This window comes from Scyliorhinus canicula, chromosome 2 (genome assembly GCF_902713615.1).
Source record: "Scyliorhinus canicula chromosome 2, sScyCan1.1, whole genome shotgun sequence".
Taxonomy (NCBI): Eukaryota; Metazoa; Chordata; class Chondrichthyes; order Carcharhiniformes; family Scyliorhinidae; genus Scyliorhinus; species Scyliorhinus canicula.
In genome coordinates this window covers 28,155,720-28,180,543 of record NC_052147.1, presented here as the reverse complement: position 1 = coordinate 28,180,543, position 24,824 = coordinate 28,155,720, and the positions used below count along the sequence as shown (strand labels likewise).

At 42.1% G+C, this 24,824-nt stretch overlaps 1 protein-coding gene across 5 annotated transcripts in view; it reads left to right on the top strand.

Moving 5' to 3' along the window:
• ppp4r4 (protein phosphatase 4, regulatory subunit 4) overlaps positions 1 to 24,824 on the top strand; it is a 208,441-nt gene that overhangs the window by 37,413 nt on the left and 146,204 nt on the right. For 3 of the 5 annotated variants that reach the window (XM_038774789.1, XM_038774802.1, XM_038774795.1), the window contains exon 3: positions 4,527 to 4,676. The exons of the other annotated variants lie outside the window; for them this stretch is intronic. In XM_038774789.1, the coding sequence (XP_038630717.1) occupies positions 4,527 to 4,676 (150 nt within the window). The remainder of the gene's footprint in view (positions 1 to 4,526; positions 4,677 to 24,824) is intronic. 5 annotated transcript variants of the gene reach the window in all.

Here is a 24,824-nt window from a genome sequence, read left to right as displayed (position 1 = left end):
CCTTCCGAATATTTGCTGGTTACACTCCGATTTACTCTTTGCCACCACCTTGAACTCTTCACCATCTATCTGCTGTGTTATTGTACAGCAGGGATTAAGGACGGAGTTATCCCATCTGGGGCTAAGTCCCATATTGCGGGCAGGAACGGGGAATGTTTGCCACTGTGGAGGCCGGTGGGAAACCATGCTATAGCTTCCAACCCCGACCTCATTAATGTATGCACCAGGTGGCTTAGTACCATATTCTGTGGCAGGGCAGGCCTGATGGTGTCGGTCCCATTTTCATAGCTGGCTGCCATATTGAAAAGTCTTCGAACATAGTAATCCACCGTTGAAGAAAGAAGAGTGGCCTCCTGAAAAAGAAGCTGGATCTCCTTGACAATATTGAAGAAGCATCTACAGATGCTCCCCCTGCCCACTGCTGTTGAGTTCTGGGGCCCAGGGTTGCTGACGGCCCCCATTGCGAACTCTGGAGGTAGCCCTAGGAATTGTTCAGCTGGACCCCGACTTCTTGCGGACTGTTGTTCTGGACTGGCGTGTTTTCCTGCTGGTGTCACAGAGAATCTGGCATCGGTGGAATATTCTTGTAGGGCCTTCATTTGCATCCCATCAACAGGCTGCATATCCCATGTCAGCCTGCAGCAGGTTTCCCGATCTGCCATGGTGTGCACCAATGGAAGATCCTGTGGGAAATTTACACAGCCCCCTCCCCCCCAATTCCGATTGAACCCAATGGCAGGACAATGGGAGATTTCCACCCTGTCTTGATGAACAACAATTTCCTTCAACTGAACATTGGCAACGCTAAATCATTCCATTCAATTTTCAGCAAGAAATCTGCTCTTTGGCTGCGTGCTTGGTTTGAGTCTGATGGATTTTGGTATCAAGGAGCCTGAGTTGAACTTCACATTTTGCCTGCCAGTTTCTGCCTATTTACGTCCTTAAAAACAGCCAATTCTACCCTTTTTTAAAAAAATGTCTCCAACTCCTGCTGAATCCAAAATACACACCCTTATGTCCATAATAGATTATTTTAAAGCTCTCTTTTATATGCTTCTCAAATTTTATTCATCACATATTGCTACACAGCCATCTCACTCCCTGCAATGACATCTCCTTAGAGCGGTCCAAAATGCTGGGACTTCCTCTTTCAGTGGCCTCTTTAAAACAATGGGTTTCCTGATGTGAACTGCAAGAGCAGAGTTTTCACTATGTTGTCCATGGCTTTATAGACTACTAAGCATAACTCTCCTACTGGCTCTGAACACTTGCACGATATATGTTCAGTGAACATTGAGTTTAAATTTCTTGTTAGAACCATTGATACTCCCTAGGGATTGGTGCAAATTGAAAAGGGGCTGTTTAGCTCTCTGGGCTAAATCGCTGGCTTTGAAAACAGACCAAGACAAGCCAGCAGCACGGTTCGATTCCCGTAACAGCCTCCCCGAACAGGTGCTGGAATATGGCGACTAGGGGCTTTTCACAGTAACTTCATTTGAAGCCTACTCGTGACAATAAGCGATTTTCATTTTTTTTCATTGAAGTAAAAGTGTTGCATGCTGGATTTTGTGGGGGCCGGTTAGCTTAGTTGGCTAGGTGTCAAGTATGTGGTTTCAATTAGCACTAACAACGCAAGTTTGATTCCCATTATGACTGAGGTAGATGTGGAACCTGCCTCTGAGTGAAAGACAATGTGTCAGGAAAAAGGAGTTTTAATATTTGTTTTTGGAATGTAAGTTCATAAGTTCATAAGATATAGCAGAATTAGGCTATTTGGCCCACCGAGTCTGCTCCACCATTCTATCATGGTTGATATGTTCCTCATCTGTTACCTAAAATGCTGCAGACCAAGACCTGGATTGCAAAATCAGCCAGAGCAGCTCCTCCCTGGAACACATAACCAAGGAGTAGGCAATTTAGCCTCCTGAGCCTAAACACTTTCAATGTGACCATGGCTGGTCCCATCCTGGCCTCAACTCCACTGTCCTGCCCATTCTCCATAACCCTTTAACCCATTCCCAATTAAACATCTGTCTAACTCCCCCTCACATTTTCTCACTGTCCCTGCATCCACTGTACTCTGGGTAGCAAATTCCACAGATTCACAATGCTTTGGGAGAATTAGTTTCTCCTCCTCTGTTTTAAATTTGGTACCTCTTATTCTAAGATTATGACCTCTCATTTTAGAATGCCCCATAAGAGGAAGCATCTGCTCCATGTCTACTTCATCCATACCTTTTAGCATTTTGTGTAGCTCGATTTGATCTGCCCTCATTCTTCTAAACTCTAAACAGTACAGGCCGAAACTGTTCAATCTCTCCTCTATGGCAAGCTCCTCATCTCTGAAATCAATCCAGTGAACCTCCTCTGAACTGCCTCCAATGGCACTACATCTTTCCTCAAATGCGGGGACCAAAACTGTGCACAATGCTCCAGGTGCGGTCTTACCAATGCCTTGTATAGTTGTAACAGCACTTCCTTACCTTTATACTCAATTTCTTTTGCTATACATGCCAACATTCCATTTGCTTTCCTTATTATCTGCTGTACCTGCATGCTCATTTTCTGTGACTCATGCACGAGGACACCCAGGCCCCTCTGCATTGGAGGCCCCCAAAGTCTCTCTCCATTTAGATAAAAAGTTGCCTTTCCATTTTCTCGACCAAAATGCATGACCTCCCACTTATCTATGTTAAACCCCACCTGCCACATTTTGGCCCACTCTCCTAACCTATCTATATCCATTTGTAATGTCACTGCCTAATTGTATATACTGGGAAAACAAGCTGATGGGGCTGTTTAATGGGATTAGAGACAGAAATCTTGCAAAGGATAAATCTCAGTAAGAAAGGTATGATAAGTGGTTTGATATATTGATGAACCTAGGATGCAGGAAAACATGAGGAAGGAAAAGAGTGGTTAGAAGTCGGCTGTAAAAAGGGGGTTAATCAATTCTGGAAAAAAGGAAGCTTCTAAAGGATTATAGGAGGCGATAGAGGGCAAGATCAAAGGACAAAACTGATTTTTAAAAACATTGAAGACTGTGTATGTGGTGGTGACTGGTAAGATATCCAATAAGACGGTGTGGACAAGAGCAGAGCTGAAGAGCTAGTTTATTGTCACCCTTAGAGAATACCCCAAGAGCCACAGGGCACTGTGTGGTAAAGTTACTGGAATTTTATAGATTAGAAAATCAATAAGGGCTGTTGCCATTTAAAATGAGGTTCAGATCTGAGTTCCTTAATCAAAGATCTGTTCGGAAAGGTTTAAAAAAATACTGTTGACTGTCATGTTGTTCTTTGTATTTACGTGTAATTTGAAAAATTTCTTTATTTTAATATATGTTTCACTTTAATATACAATCATCTTAACTGAGAAGTTACTCCCTGAGTTTGGAAAACCTCCTCATAATACACAAATTGCCAAACATTTTTGGCAGCTGTTTTAGGTTTACCTTTGGGTTTGGATAGCTCAGCACTTGCCATCCACCATGCCACAACAGATGCCAAACCACCACTGACAAAAACTGCCAAGAAGACGGCTTGGTATGAACCATCAGCACACAAGGAGCCAAGGAGTTCCCTTCGGGCAGAGCACATTTAGATTTATTATCACCTGTACCAAGGTACAGTGAAAAGTATTGTTCTGCGTACTATCCAGACAGATCGCTTCATTCATGAAAGCATTGAACATACAATAAATACATGAGGACACAATAATGAAAATACATAAGGATAGGCAGCGGGTGAAATATACATTATATGGTGCTACAATTGTAGCATAGAAAGATCAGTTCGGGCCATAGAGCCGTTCAGAAGTCTGGTAACAGTGGGGAAGAAGCTGTTTTTGAATCTATTGGTGTATGTTGATGACTATGATGTTGCTAAAACTACACTGAGATTAATCTGACAGTAGAGGTTGGAATATGGATTTTGAAAGAACTTTGTTTATTCACTTATTTTGCCCAGTACCTATAAAATGCATAATATTAAAGCATTATTAGTTTGAGCAGACATGAAATTAAGCCCAATTATCTTGATTTGAGATTGTCACCACTGCAACTTTTAATTTCGAAATAGTTTTTATGCTAAACTATCATTATAATTGCATTGGTGCATGTACCCTTCATTCGATTTAGGGTCCCTGGAGTTATACTGCAAAGGAAAACTTGAACCATGTGGTAGCTAGCCATAGCAACAGAATAGCCAAAATAGTTTGAATACATTAGTTCATTGAAGGGCTGTCTGGAATTACCAACATTATCATAAGCATACAGAGTCTTTCTTTTACTTCTCTTCCCTTTATCCCACTAAGCGTACTAACAATGCTACTTTCTTCATCTATTCCCTGTCCCTCTTTACTGGATTAAAACATCTTTCTTTCCCCTTTAAATTGATGTTGCCTATTTCTGTCTGTTAAATTATGTTTTTTTTCTCTTTCATTTGGATCGCTGCCCTTCAAAATTGCCCAATGGCTTGATCTTCCACTATCTATCTATCTTCCATGTTTTCTCTCTCCTGTTTCAGCGACAACTCTTATCAACACTGCATCGTACGAAATTGGGGCGGCGGGAGTGTTACATCGTATCAAACTCCCCATTCCTTCAGTTCTTCACAGACCTACAGGGACTTCGGTAGGGAGAAAGTTGTGTTTCAAAAATCTGCTGGGGACATCAGGTAAAGTGCTTCAACCTTTAATTATGGATAAACCCTTGTTTCTTTTTCTTCCGTTCTACATAGACCATTTTCCCTATCTCTCCATGTACCTGCTGTGTATGCTTCTGATAATGAGATTTATGGACAAATCCGGTATGTGAAGCACTAATAATGTTTTTCTGCAATTGAAAATTTATATTTGAACTAAAATCATCAGAAAATTTAAACCACATTATTACTGATGAAACGACATTGAAAGCCCATACTGCTGCTCGGGAAACATGTGACATTTTTATCAATTTTAAATTTGTTTACTTGCTGCAGTTCCACTTTGTTCGCAGCTCCAAGTTTTATTTTGTCCATTACTGACCCATAAAAGAAAAATAATACCTAAACCAGATTAGAAAATTATTGTTCATCGCAGAGATCAATTTTGTTTACATTAACACATCTTTTTGTGTCTTATTGCTCGTCAGTGCAGTAGCCCTTATTTTTGCCAGGATAAGCTTTTTGGTATTGGACACAAATTTCTGACGTATTTTTGTGCACACCCAATCCAGGAAATACTTGAACTGGAATTAGAGAAAATAACTGTTGACAAAGGCACTTACAACCTATTAGTAACTACCATTTGTTTGAAGAGTAATTTTTGTATGAAATGGTTTCCTATTGGCAGATGTAAAGGCCCAATAACCAGTAGGATATGTTAACTTTCCTTTTTCAAGAGGGGCATTGATTGTGCACCAGTGTTTTTTTTTTGTAATTCGTTTTACTCCATGGAAAAGATCTGGGAATGTATGTTTTGAAACAAAACAAATTCATTTAGAATAGATGTTTCCATCATTTTAAATCCTGTAGCACAGGATGCATAAGCTTATGATTTGTATTCACAGCAAATGGACCAGTTTACGGCATTTTACAGTCTATTTCCGACTCATAATGTCAAATGCTTGATCACGCTAGGATGTTCAAATTCATTTTAAAGATAGTGGGAGATAGTATGTGTAGGTGGTGTGTGATGGGCAAAAAGGGCAACTTCTTTTATCAGTGCGCCTACAGGCAAATTATTAATTGGGAAAGATGGCAGAAAGAGCGAAAGCTCTCACTGGTGACATATGAAGACCAGGGATAATAAAACACTTGAGCAGTCAGTGAGTCATCTAGGTTTTGGGGGAGGGAAACACCTGGCCAAGTGAGGGAAAATTTGCTAATTTCAAGCCTGCAGCCAGTTGGGATCAGAAGGTGGACGAGAAAACAAAAGTAAGCTTGCAAGTCAGGACAGTTTGTTTGAACTTTTCTCAAGGAAGATACCGTAGTCGGTTTAATCAAGGTGAAAGCAAATCCGTTACTCTGTAGATTCACTTGTAGCAGTTTCTCAGGCATTCTCTCACTAAACGTTTGTGTGACTTTGGGAAGATTGGAAATGTGCGAGGACATGTGGAGTTGTGCTATTTTATAGTTAGATTTTGGACAGTCTGGGGATGCTCCGAAATATAGACGACTAGAATTTGGACTACTGGGAGTAGCATCATTTGTATCTGAGAGGAACATCTGAAATTTGCAGCTGAAACACTATCTGTTCTGTGCTCTATATGCAAGTAGGTATGCCTTTCCCATCTTATCTAAATGAGCCATTTTATGCCATCAGTTAGTTGCCTCTAGTTTCTTTTGTGAAGCATTTTGTAATCAGTGAATTTTTCCTCCATATCTCTCTAGACATATCCAATTACAAAAATAATTGGCATAAGTCCTGAAATGCGTGTCTGATTCTTATTTTAAGCTCCATTCTTTGCCGCAATTACCCTTTTTCTTTCTTTTCTGTGGAAATCATTGTTCACTTACAAAGGAAAATGAAGCAAAACTGTAGGAGCACTTGAGAAGAATGCAGATGAACTTCTACTGGGGATAAATATTCAAAAAGAAACCACTAAAAAGGTTAATGGCATCCCAGGCTATGGAGGAAGGCTGACACAAGTTGGCTCCAGCCAGTTAGCCTCATTTTGGGGTAAACATACAGAATAACAGTGAAATGTAATACCTTGAGTTTCAGAGGAAGAAAGAAATGGACACAGTTGTTTGGAGAGAGTTGGGGAGGCAGAAAACACTTAGGGAGACATTGCATTTATGAAGACTTGGTCATGTTTAATTAATTGTCTGAAGAAATTAGTCTATCTAAATAAAGGTAACATCAGAGGTGCTTGGTAAGTTGCCAGATAAAAGACGTGAAAATTTTAAAGATGCTTAGAGAGGAAAGTAACTAATAGAAGGAAGTATAATAATATATAAATTTCGAGTACCCAATTATTTTTTTCCAATTAGGGCAATTTCGCTTGCACAATTCATCTACACTGCACATTATGATTTCATGAGGATTCACAGGCCTGTAAACCTTTAGCCTCTGGGACTTGAAATATGTTTTTATTCCAGCCCGTGGGTACTAAGTTATTTGCTGTTGTGACTAAAATAAATTAGGATTACAAGATTGAACCTGCAACCTTCTTGGCATAGTTACTCAATACCATGCCATGCAGTAGTTTTGCATGTTGAGTTATCCATCATCCTTGTAATCTATCTGCTCAGCCTCCTACATTTCTGATGTAGATTATAATCTATGCAAGTTTCTTTGTGACTCAGAAAACATCTGATTTAATATACGTATTACTAACTATTGTTTTGAGCACAATTCTTGCTACATATTTGTATGCGTATATAAAAAGTTATACCATATATAAGATTTCACTACCATGGGGCAGGTGGGGAGAAAATAATGATTTTTTTCAGGGGTAGGACTGGTAAATTGCTTCAGTGTTAAAATATCTGTATCAGCACATATCTAACATTGAATGTTAGTACCACACGATGGCTTAAATGTTGCAGTTAGCAACGAACAAACAGCCCACATTGTTCATTGTGCTTATGCGTGCCCACAGATTTTCTGTGTTCTTGCATTGCTACTTGCCGTTGTTAGTAATCCAGAACAATATGCGCCCTCTACCTGGGAGCTGGAATTTGAGGATAGGATAAACAATGGCATGTCAATTTAACTAATCAGATTGAAGAATCCTTCCTGAGTCACACACAGTCTAAACAAGGAAGTGTAAGTAAGAATATTTAATTCAGTGCCAAATCTTGAATCAAAAGCTAAATAAATAAAGGAAAAAGAAGGTGGAATTAAGAGAAAGACCAGAGACCGAAAGAAAAAGTAAAACAAAATGTATTTAATTTAAAAAAAGCTTCAATAATAAGAATGAGCAGCACAGTGGTTAGCATTGCTGCCTCACAGCACCAGGAACCTGCTTCAATTCCAGCCTTTGGTTACCGTCTGTGTGAGATTTGCATGTTCTCTCCGCATCTGCGTGAGTTTCCTCCGGGTGCTCCGGTTTCCTCCCAAAGTGCCGGTTAGGTGGATTGGCCATGCTAAAATTGCTCATTTCAGAGGGTCGGTGCAAACTTGATGGGCTGAGTAGCCTCTTTCTGCACTGTACAGATTCTATGGATTTCTATGGGATGAGATTCCACAATTTAAGAAGTAAATTTTCAGTGCCAGAGTTGCTGTTTGCGGTTGGTGAGACTTAAAACATCATTAAAAATTAATTGCACTTGAATGAAAACACCATAACCTTTTATGTTGTGTTTAGTTGCTATCTACTGGGCAAGTACTGCAACTTCACGCCCTTCACATATTTGAATGCAAGTTTATAAGCAAGATACCAGTGCAGTGCAGCTTCTGGAGAAGCAGAACAACTCCGGCATCGACTTTCTCATTTTTGCATTTCACTGTGCACGTACACATGCTGGAAGCTGCATCTGTTTTGAAGAGTGTTCACTGTTATTACAACAAAATCAAGGCTAACGTGATTTTTTTTTAAACCAAGGATCTATTTTCATTTGCTGATACATGCAAATTTACTCATTCCAATAAAGCATTGTTTGTTGCATCCAAAAAAAATTAAAATGAAGCACTATATGTACTTCTTCTGTTAATAGTTGCCATATACTAAGTGTTCCTTTAAGCTTGGTTAACTTTATAAATATTTGACTATGATGATTGATTTATCCAGCTACTGGAGGAAAGCAATCTTGTGGTCATTTGCCAACATCAATTTATATTTTTTTTACATGCCTGCATTTTGGAGTGCAGTATAGAGATCCTGGGGTGCAAATACACAAATCCCTAGAAATAGTGATGCAGGTTATATGTATTTATCTTTTCAACTCTGCTGGATAATTTTGTTGATCCACGAGGAAGAGATTGAGATCCACTAGTTTTATGAAACTTAAATAATGCATAACTAGGAAATATAACACTTAAAAAAAAAAAAATATATATATATATGCCACTGTCATAGGATCTCTACAGTGCAGAAGGAGGCCATTCGGCCCATGAGTCTGCACCAACCCTCCTCAGGAGCATACGGATAGTGACCCAGGGCTGGGATAGAACTTGGGACCTCGGCATAGTGAGGCAGCATTGCTATCCACTGTGCAACCATGCTGCCTGAATTTTATTTTATTTCAACTGATCCGTTAAGAACCTTTTGAATGTAATTGTGATGTTAACTTATATTGGAGCCAGAAGGAGAAACTATGTGGTTCGAACCAGCCTAAAAATGCATGTTGCTCCTTTCTTTGTTTCTTGACTAAACACAAGAAACTTTGTGACTGAATTTTCCAGGCATATCAAAAGGCCAACTGAACAAGTTGCGTCAATCCTATCCCACAAATGTGTGATACAAGCAGTAGAACACCCTATTTTGACTGTTCTGGTAATTCTAGGCACTGAAGACCAAGAAGTGACATTGGAGATGATAGAAGTTGATAAAATTGTCTATGGAATCTATACGCTCTGCAGGCATCGTGCTTTCACTATTGTTATGGATGTGGGAGAAAGTTTGTAAATCCTACAGCTAGATAAAGGAAAGAAAAATTCAAAAAAGTTGGTAGAAAGTTGAAAAGCCATTTAGCAAAATGTCTTTAAAATTCTACAGTTTTAACTTTTTCTGCTTTATGGTAGATTCCATAAGGTTTGGATTACATTGAATGCTTTTTGGAAATATTTTGCATTATATTGACTGGAAATGAGAGCCAAATCGGGGGGGGGGGGGGGTCTCCCTCAACTTTTTTCCACTACGCCAATGACTATCAGTGCCATTTCATGCTCTCACCTGGACCTGGAAAAAAATTATCATTTTTAAAATTCCAAGTTTCACTCCTCTTTCTCACCTTCAAATGGTCATCTCCAACACTTCCCATCCTTGTCCTCTTTGTCTCCATTTCTGGTAATAGACTGTCTGCCAATATTCATTACACGGACACTAACTCCTACAGCTCCTTACACACTGCTTCCTGTAAAGACTCCATCCCATTCTCTCAGTTCCTCTGTCTCTGCCGCATCTGTTCTGATAATGCTACCTTCCAAAACAGAGCTTCTAACATGTCTTCCTTTTTCCTGAACTGAGCAATTTTCACCCCCACTGTGGTTGACGGGGTGCTCAAACATGTCCGATCCACCTCCCGCCTCACCCGTTCCCCAAACTCCTAAAATTGTGATAGGGTCCCCCTTGTCCTCATTTTTCACCCCGTCCGCCTCAGCAAAAAAAAAAAAAATTCTCCTCCTCTCTGTCTTAAATGAGCGGCCCCTTATTTTTTAAACCGTGACCTCTAGTTTTAGCTCCTCCCTCACAAGGAAACATCCTCTCCCTATCCACCCTGTCAAGACCCCTCAGGATCTTAAAGCTTTTGATCAATTTGCCTCTTACTCTTTGAAATGCTAGTGGATACAAACCTCTTCATAAGCCAACCCGCCCATTCTTGGTAACAGCCTAGTAAACCTTTATGGACTGTTTGTAATGCATTTCCGTTGTTCCTTCAGTGAGGAGACCAATACCATACTCCAGATGTGGCCTCACCAGTGCCCTGTTCAACTGAAGCATAACTTCCCTTACTTTTGTAATCCATTCCCCTCACAATAAATGATAATTCTATTAGCTTTCCTAATTACCTGCTGTACCTGTACGCTCACCTTTTGTGATTTCATGCACTGGGATGCCTTGATCCCTCAGCACTCTGAGCTCTGCAATCTCTCACCATTTAGATAATAAGCTTTCTTGTTCTTCCTGTGAAAATGGACAATTTCACATTTGTTCATATTATGCTCCTTCTCCCCCCCGCCCCTCCTTACGAACAGGTCATGGAACAAGCTGGTGAACAGACTCCACGTTTTGTGGAAGCCTTCCTCTGATGGCATACTTTATTTTCTCTAGCCTGAGAAATTCTGCCACTTCATCAGTAAGTCTGCAGCCTTGGCTGGTGCTGCCGGCGGGCGATCAGAGAGGCAAAAGACAGGGTATCTGCCCCTCTCTCCGTGAAGAGCTCTGGCTGTTCTGATACCTGAAGAATGTTACCAGCGGGCATGGCTCCACAAGCTGAACTGCACCAGGAAGCCTGCCATTGGAACCGGTGCTGAATCCTCAGAAATTAAGATGCTTCAAGATCGGATGGAACAGCCTACACTGGAAGAGCAGATTCCGGGATATCACCCAGTTGACAGATGCCCTCTTCACTGAGGCTGGACAAGATATCAGATTCATCATTCGGGCATTGTGATTCCGAAGGAACTGGTCCAGTGCTTGTACCAGTCAGGTGGTGTCCTTCAATGTCCTGCCGCAAGGGCCTTGGCCTCTGTGGCGGTTTGCTGCACTCTGCATAACATAGTCCTCCAGAGAAGTGTGACCTTGAGAATGGTGAGACCTTTGTAGGGGACCTCGTAGCGGAAGGAGAAGGAGGCAAGAGAGGAGGAATTGGAGGCACAGGGAAATTACATTGCACATCAGGGCAATGACATGGCTTCCTCCTGCTACGCTCCGGAAAGAGGATGTTCCTCCTCTCACATGAGTGCCAGGCCACTGCCTCTGCTGTGAAATGCTGCTTCTCAGTACAGCAGTGGCAGACTTGGTACAACTCTCTCCCTCAGGACAACTGACAGTGATTGCTGCCTTGTTTGTCTGAAACCCACCTCCATTATGCCCCACTAGCTTTAATTGGACCAGAAACCAGTCTCTATCAGTTCGGGGCTCTACTCCAGATAAATTCAAACTTCAGTTAGTTTCCTACCTGTAACGGTTTCTAACAAACACAGATGTGGCTCCTGTTTCCCAGCTGTGTTGAAAACCTGGCTCACAGAATCTAAACCATGAAGTTATATTTAATTCAATACCAAATCATCTACAGAAAGCAACATTAACAAATGGTATTAAGAGACAGAAAGAAAAGGTAGAAAGGTTAAGTGCCAGAGAAGTGGTTTGCCAATAACTGGGACTTGACATCCATTAGAAATTCACTTACACTTGAATGGACAAGTCCTAGTTTTCTGGTGTATCGCTAGGTAAGAAACACAACTTTGCATCACTTGTGCATTTTAATGCCAAGACCCTCTGATTACCAGAAGAGTGAATATTTGGACAGAAACTTCCTAACTTCCATTTGATAAAGTCTCATTAAAAGTGTTAGATAAAATTGAAGCTCGTGAAATTGAAGGCAAATTATTGACCTGGTTAAAAAATCGGCTTGAGTGACAGCATATACGGAATAGAGATTATAGGCAAGTACTATAATTGGCAGGATGTGACTAGTGGTGTCGCGCAAGGATCCGTGTTGGGGCAACTATTCATTGCAATCATTAATGATTTTAGATGATAGAATAGCAAACCATATATCCTAATTTACCCATGACACACGGGCTGCATCGTAAGTGGTGTAAATGAAAGCAGAAAACTACAAAGAGATATTGATAGATTAAGTGAATCTGCACAACTATGGCAAATTTCAAGTGGATGTCAATCTGGCACATGCAAGGTCATCCACTTTGGACCTAAAATGGATAGAGAAGAACACTTCCTAAATAGTGGAAAAATGAGAAACACAAGTGGTCAAAATGGACTTGTGGACCACAGTGGGAACTTGTCAAAGCAGTAGGGTGATTATCGTGCTGATTTTAATCTACATATAGACTGGAACAGCCAGATGTGCAAAGGTAACATAACTGACTAATTCCTAGATTGTTTTGGAGATAATTGCTTAGTTCAACATATTCTGGAGCCAACTAGGGAGCAGGCTATGCTCGACCTGGTATTGGGCAATGAGATAGGATTAATTAGTGACCTCATAGTGAAGGTAGGTTACACAGGGTAGCAGTAATCATAATACGATTGAATTTTACATCCAGTTTGAGGGATAGAAGAGTGGGTCTAAGACTAATCATTTAAACTTAAGTAAGGACAATTATGAGGGCATGAAAGCAGAGCTACTGAAAGTGAACTGACATTTTTAGCAATGGCTGACATTTAAGAGGATATTTTGGAATACACAGAATATATATATTCCTATGAGAAATAGAAATTCCAAGGGGATCATTCACCATCTGTGGTTAACTAAATAAGTTAAACATTGTATCAACTTGAATATGGATGTGGTTAGGTGTTAGTTGGTTTGATTATTTGCAGTCCTGTTGGCTTGTTTTGTTTTATGATTGTGTTTGCTGTGTAAATATACAGATGTCTCAATAAAATGTTTTTCAAAAAATAGATGGGTGTTAAGTTGGAAGATTGGACAGAATGTAAAAAATAGCAAGGTATGGTTAGAAGATTAATAAGGAGGGAAAAAATTAGAATGCGATAGAAAGATAGCTAAAATATAAGACCGACAGCAGGGGTCTTGGTGAAATCTACCCTGTGGTTAAGTGTAGTCTCGTATACACTTAAACTCAGTTGAAATTTGCACTACATATCTCGGATGTGAAATTAAATCTTTATTGCGTCTATTGAGAGTTTGAAATCTTATTGTGGTTACAAATCAAATGTTCTCAAAAAAGCCCCTGCAGAAGGCTTTAAGAGATATAATTAAACTCAGTAGCTTACAAACAAATTGAACTTTCAAAATACTGTAATGGTTTCGTGCTGAAAGCAAAACGGCTTCCACGGACTTAGAGTTGGGGAAATATGAAAATACAAAATACGATCGTAGATAATCAAGCATATAGTATGGAGTGATCCCAGAATGGAAAATGGCTGCCCGGACCTCTATCTTTAAGGAAAATGTTATCAATCTGAATCTATCTGTTCCTACCCTTGTAATGTGCTGATTGGCTTGGATGAGTTTCAAATTCATTTGATTGAATAGTTAGTTGTCAATCATCAATGTGCAACATAGATATGACTATGTTGCATCTTTGGGTCTTTTCTGTGTGTTGGAATGTTAACTTACACTTATTATCAGGTTTGGTATTTGTTGACTGCTGTACTATTCACATTTTGAACAATGGTAGATTCATGTTAACTGTGGTGCTCATTTTGACCTTCAGTAGAAATTGATGCATTTGCTTCTGATTAGGCTGCAAATGTTTTAAAATCCATGCTTTTATTATTGCAAGTTATGCACTTTTGTAATCTGAGGTTGTGGTTGCAGGTTTACGATGGGATTCATTTTTAAAATGTATTTTGAACTGGGCTTTTGTATTTACATCAAAATGGCTAAATCAATGATCCTTTTACCCATCAGAAATAGCTGGTTTCCTTCAAGTCTCCATAGATATTTTAAAAAGAAAAGAGTTAACAAAGTGAGCGTTGGACCTATAGAAAATGAGTCTTGGGATTATTAATGGAAAATAGGGGATGGCAGATGAGTTGAAAAGGTGTTTTACAGAGTAACAGCCCAGAAATAGCTGTAAATTAGATATTGGATTTGAGGAAGGAATACAAGAATACAATCACCAGGGAATTGGTACTTGGGGTCCTGGTGGATTTTATATTAGGGTCTTACAAGAAGTGGCAAGGAAGATAGTTAAAAAATATATATATTTATTAAAGTTTTCATTTTAGAAGTCACAAAATAAACAAATCCACACAAACAAAATACCACTTACAAACCGCTACCCTTGGGAGAAAAAACCCAAACCATAACCCCGCCCGACTGTGTGACTGTGGCCAATTGCTAAAGATAAAAGGGAAAGGTTGCCACCTCCGGCAGGACGGAGCCCAGGTCCAGGACACATCCAAGACAGCCAACAATCCCCCCCCCCCTCCCCACCACCTCCAAGACGAGACACAGAAAAGCCCTTAAAAGATCTCTACCCCCATAAACCTGAAAAAAGCTTTCCAGAGACCTGACTCCCACCTTTCTTTCCTACCCCCACCCCCCTCTCCCAACCATACAAATAAGATAGGCTCACTGAAACCTGCCCAAGCAGGTCCAACTAGCCCATCCCCTCCCCTCACATCACTCCCATTACCTATCTGAAACTTTACAGCTAGCAAAGGTAACCCGCACATGGTGTATGCTCAAAGAACAACTAACTACCCCACACGTTCCGGCAGAGTAAGCAAAGCCCAAAACCGTTAAACTGCACCCCCCACCCCCTTCTCCTGCGCAGGAGAACCAGTGGATGTACTGTACTTAGATTTTCAAAAGGCATTTGATAAGGTGCCACATCAAAGAATATTGCGGATAATAAAAGCTTGTGTAATATATCGCCATGGATACAAGATTATCTAGCTAACTGGAAACCGAGTTGGCATAAATGGGCCTTTTTTGTGGTGACTGGTGTGCCGCAGGGATCAGTGCTAGGACCTCTACCTTTTACAATTTATGTAAATTATTTGGATGAAGGGAACAATGGTATTTGGTTGCTACATTTGCTGATGACACAAAAAATAGGAAAGTAAATTGTGAGGAGGACATGAGGCTACAAAAGATATAGATAGATAGGTCACTGGGCAACATCTACAAATTCAGTATATTATGGGAAAATGTGAGGTTGCCCATTTCGGCAATGAATATAAAATAGGTATTTTATCCAAATGGTGAGGGATTACAGAGCTCTGAAATGCAGAAGGATTTGGGTGTCCTAGTGCATGAATTACAAGGATGGTAATTTTAAAATTGAGGCATTATAACTGGCAGTCAGTGTTGGTCAGCAAGCGTGGTGTGATGGGTGAATGGAACTTGGTGCAATTGCGGATACAGACAGCAATTTGGAATGACCACCTATTTACAACTAACAGTATGGAGAATATATGGCCCGGGGGGGGGGGGGGGGGGGGGGGGGAGGAAGAGGAAGAGTTTAACAGTGTTGAGCTTTGCTTGCTCTGCTGGAACGGGTGGGGTAGTTAGTTGTTCTTTGAGCATACACCATGTGGGGGGCAGGAGTTACCTATTTACAAAGGGGAAGTTGGCCAGCAGTGTGTTGACAGAGAGGTAACAAAGGTGCGGATGCAGATGTCAGGAGCAGATAAGCTAAGGTGAGGGCAGAGTCAGCTGATAAGGTTTTGTTAGCAAATGGTCTTCGTAGTAATCTAGATATGCCGTGAAATCTCCTCTCTGCTACCAAGCCTGTGAACCACCTGTGCGAGCCTCCGACAGTTTCCTTGGAGAAGGATGGAGTTGGTGTTGTCTGTAAATTATCAGACACTTAGACCAAAGGTTTTAGTAAAATGTTTTACCCAGGTACCTCTTTTAGTGATATGAACAAAGGACAGACACAGGATAGCAATTCAACTCAAGTTTATTTTCAAACACAATAAAACCGTTATCCCCCCCAAAATGATCCAAACCATAAAATGCCCAAGACTCTAATACTACCCGTGCCGATGAACTGGATCGAACTGCGGGTCCAATCCTCTAAGTCTGTCGTCTCAGGGCGCAGGTCTGCGAAGGGAGGGTCTCACATGCTGCTTCCACTGTCCTCTGGTCGGCCGTTGAGTCTTCTCCCCTGACTCTGCATTGAGTCTTCGCTGGGAAGGGCCTCTGGATGCCTTTCTTATCCCCTCTTCATGTCCTTCCAGAAACGTCTCTGGTCCTCGGCCAATGAGGGGCCGCAACACCCAATGGAGTTGCCATTGCAACTCTGCAGGGGAGCAGCGACCCCCCCCCCCCCCCCCCCCCCCCCCCCCCACCCACAACTGAGGCGCATCCTTGGGTCCATTGTCTGCACGTAACCCTATCCCATATAAGGTGATCTAGGTGCCAGAAAGTCTGGCTTCATCTGGGGCGGGACAATGGGCAGGATTCTCCGTTGCCCGACACCTAAATAGTGTTCGGTGATCGGATGGAGAATGGGCTCTGACGCTGAGATTGGGGCCAGCGCTGGTTTGCCACCAGTTGGCCATGCTACCCCCCCCTCGAAATGGCGTTGTTGCGCCATGTACCATGCGCTGTTGCAACGGTGTTGGCGCATCATTGGCCAGCCCTCTCCTAATGCTCCGCACCTGATGGGCCGAGTTCCTGACAGCGCGGTACACATGTGGTCTCAGCCGTGCAGGAACCCGGTGTAGGGGCTGCGGACTGTACCCAGTGCACTTGGCTGGGATCCGTGCCACTGGCCGGCGGGCGGTGGGGGGTGGGCCGGGTGCTTCTGCAAGGGCTGGAGAGACTAGTGGGGAGTGGCCAGGGGGTAGGGGGTTGGCTTTGGGGTTGTGGATGGAGGATCGGGTCCACGCGCGACTGGCGCCATGTTGTAATATGGCCATGTTGTAATATGGCCATGTTGTACGGCATGACCGCTGAAGGTTGTTAGCCGTGTGCATGCGCAGCCTTGGACCTGGCCAATCTCTGACCGTTTTCGGCGCAGGGAGTTTCACCTGGCACAGGTGCTAGCCCCTCACCAGTCCTGGAATTGGTGAGGGTTTCATGCCAATTTTTTGGTCATCAAAGACCACACATGTTCCGCTGGCACCAGCACTTAGCCACTGAAACGGAGAATCTAGCTGTGGCTTTGGTCTTCCCAATATTTTATTTGGAGGAAATCTCTGCTCAACCAGTACCAGTTATCAAAGCAGAAGTCTGCCAATTTGGGGAAGGTGAGGGCCAACTGAGTTGGTGGTGAGGTATACCTGGGTGCCAATAGCATACATTTGATAAAGTGACACTGTTTTTGAATTATGTTAACAAGGGGCAGCATGTGAAGAGAAATAGGAAGGATTCTTGGGTGAACACCAGAGGTAACAGTGCAGGGCATGAAAAGAAGCCATTAAAGGTGTTGCCTGCTCTGCTTAGCAGATAAGCACGGTACCAGGCTAGTGTAGTCTTGTCTAACTGGGCGACATTGGAAAGGTGATAGAGATTGTCGGTTGTATATGCAGACAGGTTGTAAAGTTAATGTTTAGTGCCAGAGCGGTTGTTTGGCAGCAATGAAGGCATACTACGCCATTAGAAAGGTCGTTAGATTGGAATGGCCAAGCCATAACTTATCTGTGACGTTAGTACAGGAACTTCACGCTATTCAGTGCATCTGAATGGGAACATGGATGGTGAATTGCTGTCTTTACACAGCTTACAAGTGACCAGTGTATCTTCAACAGTATCTTCTGGATAATTTGTTTTAACAGCAGAAGTGTGCCCACTCGAATTTGCTGACTGATTTGCTCATAAATAATGGTCGTTCTATCATTATCCATAACATTACTTTTACAGTAAAATATGATTCTTTGCCCTTTAGTGACAGGCTGGACCTTGACTCCCATGTCAGCCTGCATTGTGATTGTAACTGCGCCGTTGGTATCCAGAAATGTCTAGATTAGGATAATTGTACTTTTACTGTAATTATAAACTTGAAAAATTAATAATTGGGATTGGATGTCTGCTTAAGTGTTTGCTGTGAAGTCGTATAAATATTTTCACTGGAGGGATTTCATCTAATACCCATTGTATACATGAGCCTGATTGGGTGAGGAGGGGGAAGACTTGTATTAATATAGCTACTTTATTATCTCATAATGGCCAAAGGTCTTTACAGTCTTTGAAGTATGGTCGCTGTTGTGATTTAGGAAATGTGACAGCTAATTTGTGCACAGCAAGCTCCCACAAACAACATTGTGAAGGTCAACTATTAGCCAGAACACTAGGGATGACTCTCCTATTAATGTTTGAAATAGTGCCATGACATCTTTCACATCCACCCGAGTGGACAGGCAGGGCCTTCGGTTTAACATCTCTTCCGGTACATGCCACCTCTGACCATGCAGCATCCTTTCAATACTGCACTGGAGTGTTAGCCTGGATTTTGAGCTTGTATCTCTGAGACAAGGCACCCCAAACGGAAGAGAATATTTGAGATGCAGTTCTTAAACAACTCAATGAGTTTTCTGTTGTCATTTATTTCATAGAATAGAGTAGCATCCCTACAGTGCACAAGGAAGCCATTCAGCCCATTGCAAAGAGCACACCACTTAATCCCATGCCTCCACCCTATCCCCATAACCCAGTAACCCAACTTAACCTTTTTGGATATGGAAAGGGCAGTTTAGCATGGCCAATTCACCTGACCACATCTTTGGACAGTGGGAGGAAACCGGTGCACCCGGAGGAAACCCATGCAGACAAGGGGAGAAAGTGCAAACTGCACACAGACAGTTCATCCATTGCAGGAATTGTCGCTGGAGCTGTGAGGCAGCAGTGCTAACCATTGCGCCACTGTGACGACCTTATATTTAATTGATTTGCAATAGTTGTGGACCTACTGAAATATTAATTGGCTTAGAGTCCAATTTACATACTGATGGTCATTAAGTCTGCAAAATGTTTTTACGTATCTAAAATGTACTTGGGCAGAGTCAGGGTTCATTAAGCATGTATTAATGCTGATCTTTTTCACTCTGTACTTAGCAGTACTAAATATTTGGATATCAAGCACAATGCCTTTAGCCAAACTGAGGCTAGATTCCAATTGCTCACAATAGTGAATGTTTCTTCGATATCTCAAATGCATCCTTGTGTCCTTCTGAATAAGATTTCCAAATTATTGGAAATAATGGCTAGTTTGTACTGCAGTGCTTACTCTGCACACTTGATTATGCACTTGACAAATGCAGTGATGAGAAGTGATTACCATTTTACCTGCTTCTGCTGGATTTGAACTCTGCTTTTCATGGACTTTTATTTCCAATAAGCTGACTCGGCCCTGTCCACATTTTCAGGTATTTTGCTGCGGAATTCAGCAGTTCAGTGTGGTGTACTTCCAAACTATATGTATGAAATGAAATTGAGTCTGAATCAATCTTGTCTGCTGTTAATTACATATTTGTAGTGTATAATTTGTCAGAGGAATCAGGACAGGACAGTGGCGTGCAGAGGTCTGGTGATGCCCGGGGAAAATCTTGATTGTATGCCTCAAAGCCCCACGTAAATATTTCATTAAATATCACCAAAAAACCTATAAAAAACGTAGTTGCACCCGTTCTAGAGCTATTCACTGACCTCTTTATCTTTGTCATCTCTAAGGTATAGGACAGCTGCCTGAGGTTAAATTGCGCTGTAAGAGTTAGTCAATTTCCCCTTAGCGCTGGGATTCTAGGGATATTGTTCTCTTCTTCAGTCATTTTGCTTTGCAGCAATGGGTGAGATGTTATGTCTCGAAAGTTGTGCCTCCCTCCTCTGCAACCCCCATGGAGAAGGATAAGAGCAGCAACGTCATGGAAATACTGTTATGACCCTTGTGGAAACAAACTACAAACAACCCAACTAAGACTAATATACAAGACTTCACTTTTATATTAGCAATCACACCAAAATCAACGTAAATTAAACATGAATTAACAGGAAAATTGCAATAATATGACTGATAAATTACACATAGCAGATACAAAGACATATCTCACACATTTCTCAGTCAGCCCATTCAGCACGTATCGCATTCATTTCAGCCACAATATCCTTCAAAACGTTGAACTTCTTCAAATCAAATTCCATCTTCATTTCTCTAAAGCTTTAGCACCAAGTCTCATCAAACACCGGCATTACTTCACCCAATTTCCACAAATATAATTTTCACAGTCGACACATTTCCAGATCCCTCCTTCTTCACAAAACCCTGGTCATGTGGGGCCTGTTTTTGCACTATGCCAGTGCATAAAGGGTCCCCAAATCCACTTATAAAAGCTCTGTTCAAGATCCGAGCTCCAGCAGCTTGCAGTCAAGTAGAACATAGAACATAGAACAGTACAGCACAGAACAGACCCTTCAGCCCTCGATGTTGCGCCGAGCAATGATCGCCCTACTCAAACCCACGTATCCACCCTATACCCGTAACCCAACAACAACAACCCCCCCCCCCCAAGCTTACTTTTTTAGCCACTACGGGCAATTTAGCAGACTCCACACAGACAGTAACCCAGCCGGGAATCGAACCTGGGACCCTGGAGCTGTGAAGCATTTATGCTAACCACCATGCTACCGTGCTGCCCCTGTCTCTGAGTATCTCCCATTTATAGGACCCTGGGCTTTAAGTATAAAGGGTAAGAGGGCAAAAGCTAAGATGCCATGATGAATCTTTATAAAATACTGGTTCTGTCCCAAATGGGAGCCCCTGGCCCAAATGTCAAATTCTGGGCACGACAGTTTAGTAAGTTGGCAATTATAGAGAGGGTGCAGAGAAGAGTTTAAAAATGGATCAAAAGATAAAGAATAAATAAAACTCACCCATGGTGGCATTGATTGCCGTCGATTCGGGAGAATTCGTGCCCTTTTTGTTCACGCTCCAGCCGCCGAGTGCAAAGCCGCCTCTTCACCAGCGGCGACCGCGGTGCGCAGGCGCGCTCCGGCCGACCGCGGTGCGCAGGCGCGCTCCGTTCTCTTCACGCTGCTGCCCCCATCCAATGGATGCTCGGGGCCAGCGCACCGTCGGCCCCCCCCTCTGCACACCACTGGGACAGGATGACTGTCCATCCTCTTGGCCAGCGAATGGTGCATGGCGGTGTGCTGAAATGGGACAACAGATTGCGATTCCATTTTACTTACTTGCATTGCCTTCCAGTACATTTCACAGGTTGTTTGTTCTGTTGTTTGAAAAATATCCACAAATTATTTTCTGGCAACGTTTTTTAAATTTATTTGATAACCATTTTAGAAAAAAGGTATGATTACTTTGCTTCTGTTCCCAAGAAATACTACTTATGCTGGACTATCATGAGCTTCAAGTACCAAATATATGCAGTCCTGCTGCTGAATCTCAAGAACCAAACATTTTTTCTCTATTGCTTGATTCCCACATCTTGTTTGATTGCTAGATCTTGCAAATCTTTGCCTGTGCAAAATCATTTCAATGACTTTGCTGCCAAAACTTAATTGTCTGATTTGTTGAGGAAAAGGTGAAATCAAAAGCTTTGCAAGGCAAGAAGTGCATTTTACGTCTGGTCATCCATTGGTTTGTATCTGTCAATCTATCCAAAGTGGTTTCTTGTTCAATTGTCCAATTCAACAATTGAAAGCTGAATTGGACTGACAGACTGCCTTTTGTGTATTCTTTACACTAAAAGTCCCCTGTTGTTTGAGCTATTCTTGAATGTCTTGTCAAGAGGAAAAAGGAAGAGTATGTAAGGATGAGAAAACAAGGTTCATTTGGGTCGCTTGAGGGTTACAAGGTAGCAAGGAATGAGCTAAAAACAAAAACGGCTTAGGAGAGCTAGGAGGAGGCATGAGAAGTCCTTGGTGGGTCGGATCAAGGAAAACCCCAAGGCTTTTTGCTCTTAGGTGAGAAATAAAAGAATGACCAGGGTGAGGGTAGGGCCGGTCAAGGACAGTAGTGGGAACTTGTGCATGGAGTCAGAAGAAATAGGAGAGGCATTGAATAAATACTCTCCTTCAGTGTTCACCAAGGAGAGGGGCTATGTTTTTGAGGATGAGAGTGTGATACGGGCGGGTAGGCTGGAGGAGGTAGATGTTCTGAGGAAGGATGTATTAGCAATTTTGAAAAACCTGAGGGTCGACAAGTCCCCTGGGCCAGATGGGATATATCCAAGGATTCTTTGGGAGGCAAGGGATGAGATTGCACAGCCTTTGGCTTTGATCTTTGGGTCCTCACTGTCCATGGGCATAGTGCCAGAGGACTGGAGAGTGGTGAATGTTGTTCCTCTTTTCAAGAAAGGGAATAGGAATGACCCTGGTAATTATAGGCCAGTTAGTCTTACTTCGGTGGTCGATAAGTTAATGGAAAAGGTCCTGAAGGATAGGATTCATGACCATTTTGAAAGATGCAGCTTAATCCGGGATAGTCAACATGGATTCGTGAAGGGTAAGTCTTGCCTCACAAATTTGATTGAATTCTTTGAGGAGGTAACTAAGTGTGTAGATGAAGGTAGAGCAGTTGATGTCATATACATGGATTTTAGTAAGGCGTGTGATAAGGTTCCCCATGGTCGGTTCATGAACAAAGTAAGGAGGTGTGGGATAGAGGGAAATTTGGCTAATTGGATAAGTAACTGGCTATCACATAGAAGATAGAGGGTGGTAGTGGATGGAAAATTTTCAGAATGGAGACCAGTTACCGGCGGTGTACCACAGGGATCAGTGCTAGGAACTTTCAAGCGGTTATTGGATAGGCACATGGAGCACACCAGAATGATGGGGAGTGGGATAACTTAATCTTGGTTTCAGACAATGCTCGGCACAACATCGAGGGCCGAAGGGCCTGTGCTGTACTGTTCTATGTTCTATGTCTATGTTCTGTGTATTCTAAATTTCTATGCTATGCTTAAAAAAATCTGGGTAAGGTTTTGGCTGCTAATGCGGTGAACCCTAAAATATTGTATTTTTAATCCTGCAGAAGGCACTTAATTATTATTCTTGTGTGTAAGTTTATCAAGCTCAAAAGTGGTTTTGACTGAGGGCAAAATTTAAGCATGGGTTAGAAACTAGCAGAAGTGGAGAAACAATATGCAATGATTAGAGAGGGAATTTCAGGGGTGCTGGTGGTTGGGGTGTGGGAAGTTACACCCAGGAGTCATAAGAACATAAGAACATAAGAACTAGGAGCAGGAGTAGGCCATCTGGCCCCTCGAGCCTGCTCCGCCATTCAATGAGATCATGGCTGATCTTTTGTGGACTCAGCTCCACTTTCCGGCCCGAACACCATAACCCTTAATCCCTTTATTCTTCAAAAAACTATCTATCTTTACCTTAAAAACATGTAATGAAGGAGCCTCAACTGCTTCACTGGGCAAGGAATTCCATAGATTCACAACCCTTTGGGTGAAGAAGTTCCTCCTAAACTCAGTTCTAAATCTACTTCCCCTTATTTTGAGGCTATGCCCCCTAGTTCTGCTGTCACCCGCCAGTGGAAACAACCTGCCCGCATCTATCCTATCTATTCCCTTCATAATTTTAAATGTTTCTATAAGATCCCCCCTCATCCTTCTAAATTCCAACGAGTACAGTCCCAGTCTACTCAACCTCTCCTCATAATCCAACCCCTTCAGCTCTGGGATTAACCTAGTGAATCTCCTCTGCACACCCTCCAGCGCCAGTACGTCCTTTCTCAAGTAAGGAGACCAAAACTGAACACAATACTCCAGGTGTGGCCGCACTAACACCTTATACAATTGCAACATAACCTCCCTAGTCTTAAACTCCATCCCTCTAGCAATGAAGGACAAAATTCCATTTGCCTTCTTAATCACCTGTTGCACTTGTAAACCAACCTTCTGTGACTCATGCACTAGCACACCCAAGTCTCTCTGAACAGCGGCATGCTTTAATATTTTATCGTTTAAATAATAATCCCGTTTGCTGTTATTCCTACCAAAATGGATAACCTCACATTTGTCAACATTGTATTCCATCTGCCAGACCCGAGCCCATTCACTTAACCTATCCAAATCCCTCTGCAGACTTCCAGTATCCTCTGCACTTTTCGCTTTACCACTCATCTTAGTGTCATCTGCAAACTTGGACACATTGCCCTTGGTCCCCAACTCCAAATCATCAATGTAAATTGTGAACAATTGTGGGCCCAACACGGATCCCTGAGGGACACCACTAGCTACTGATTGCCAACCAGAGAAACACCCATTTATCCCAACTCTTTGCTTTCTATTAATTAACCAATCCTCTATCCATGCTACTACTTTACCCTTAATGCCATGCATCTTTATCTTATGCAGCAACCTTTTGTGTGGCACCTTGTCAAAGGCTTTCTGGAAATCCAGATATACCACATCCATCGGCTCCCCGTTATCTACTGCACTGGTAATGTCCTCAAAAAATTCCACTAAATTAGTTAGGCACGACCTGCCTTTTACGAACCCATGCTGCGTCTGCCCAATGGGACAATTTCTATCCAGATGCCTCGCAATTTCTTCCTTGATGATAGATTCCAGCATCTTCCCTATTACCGAAGTTAAACTC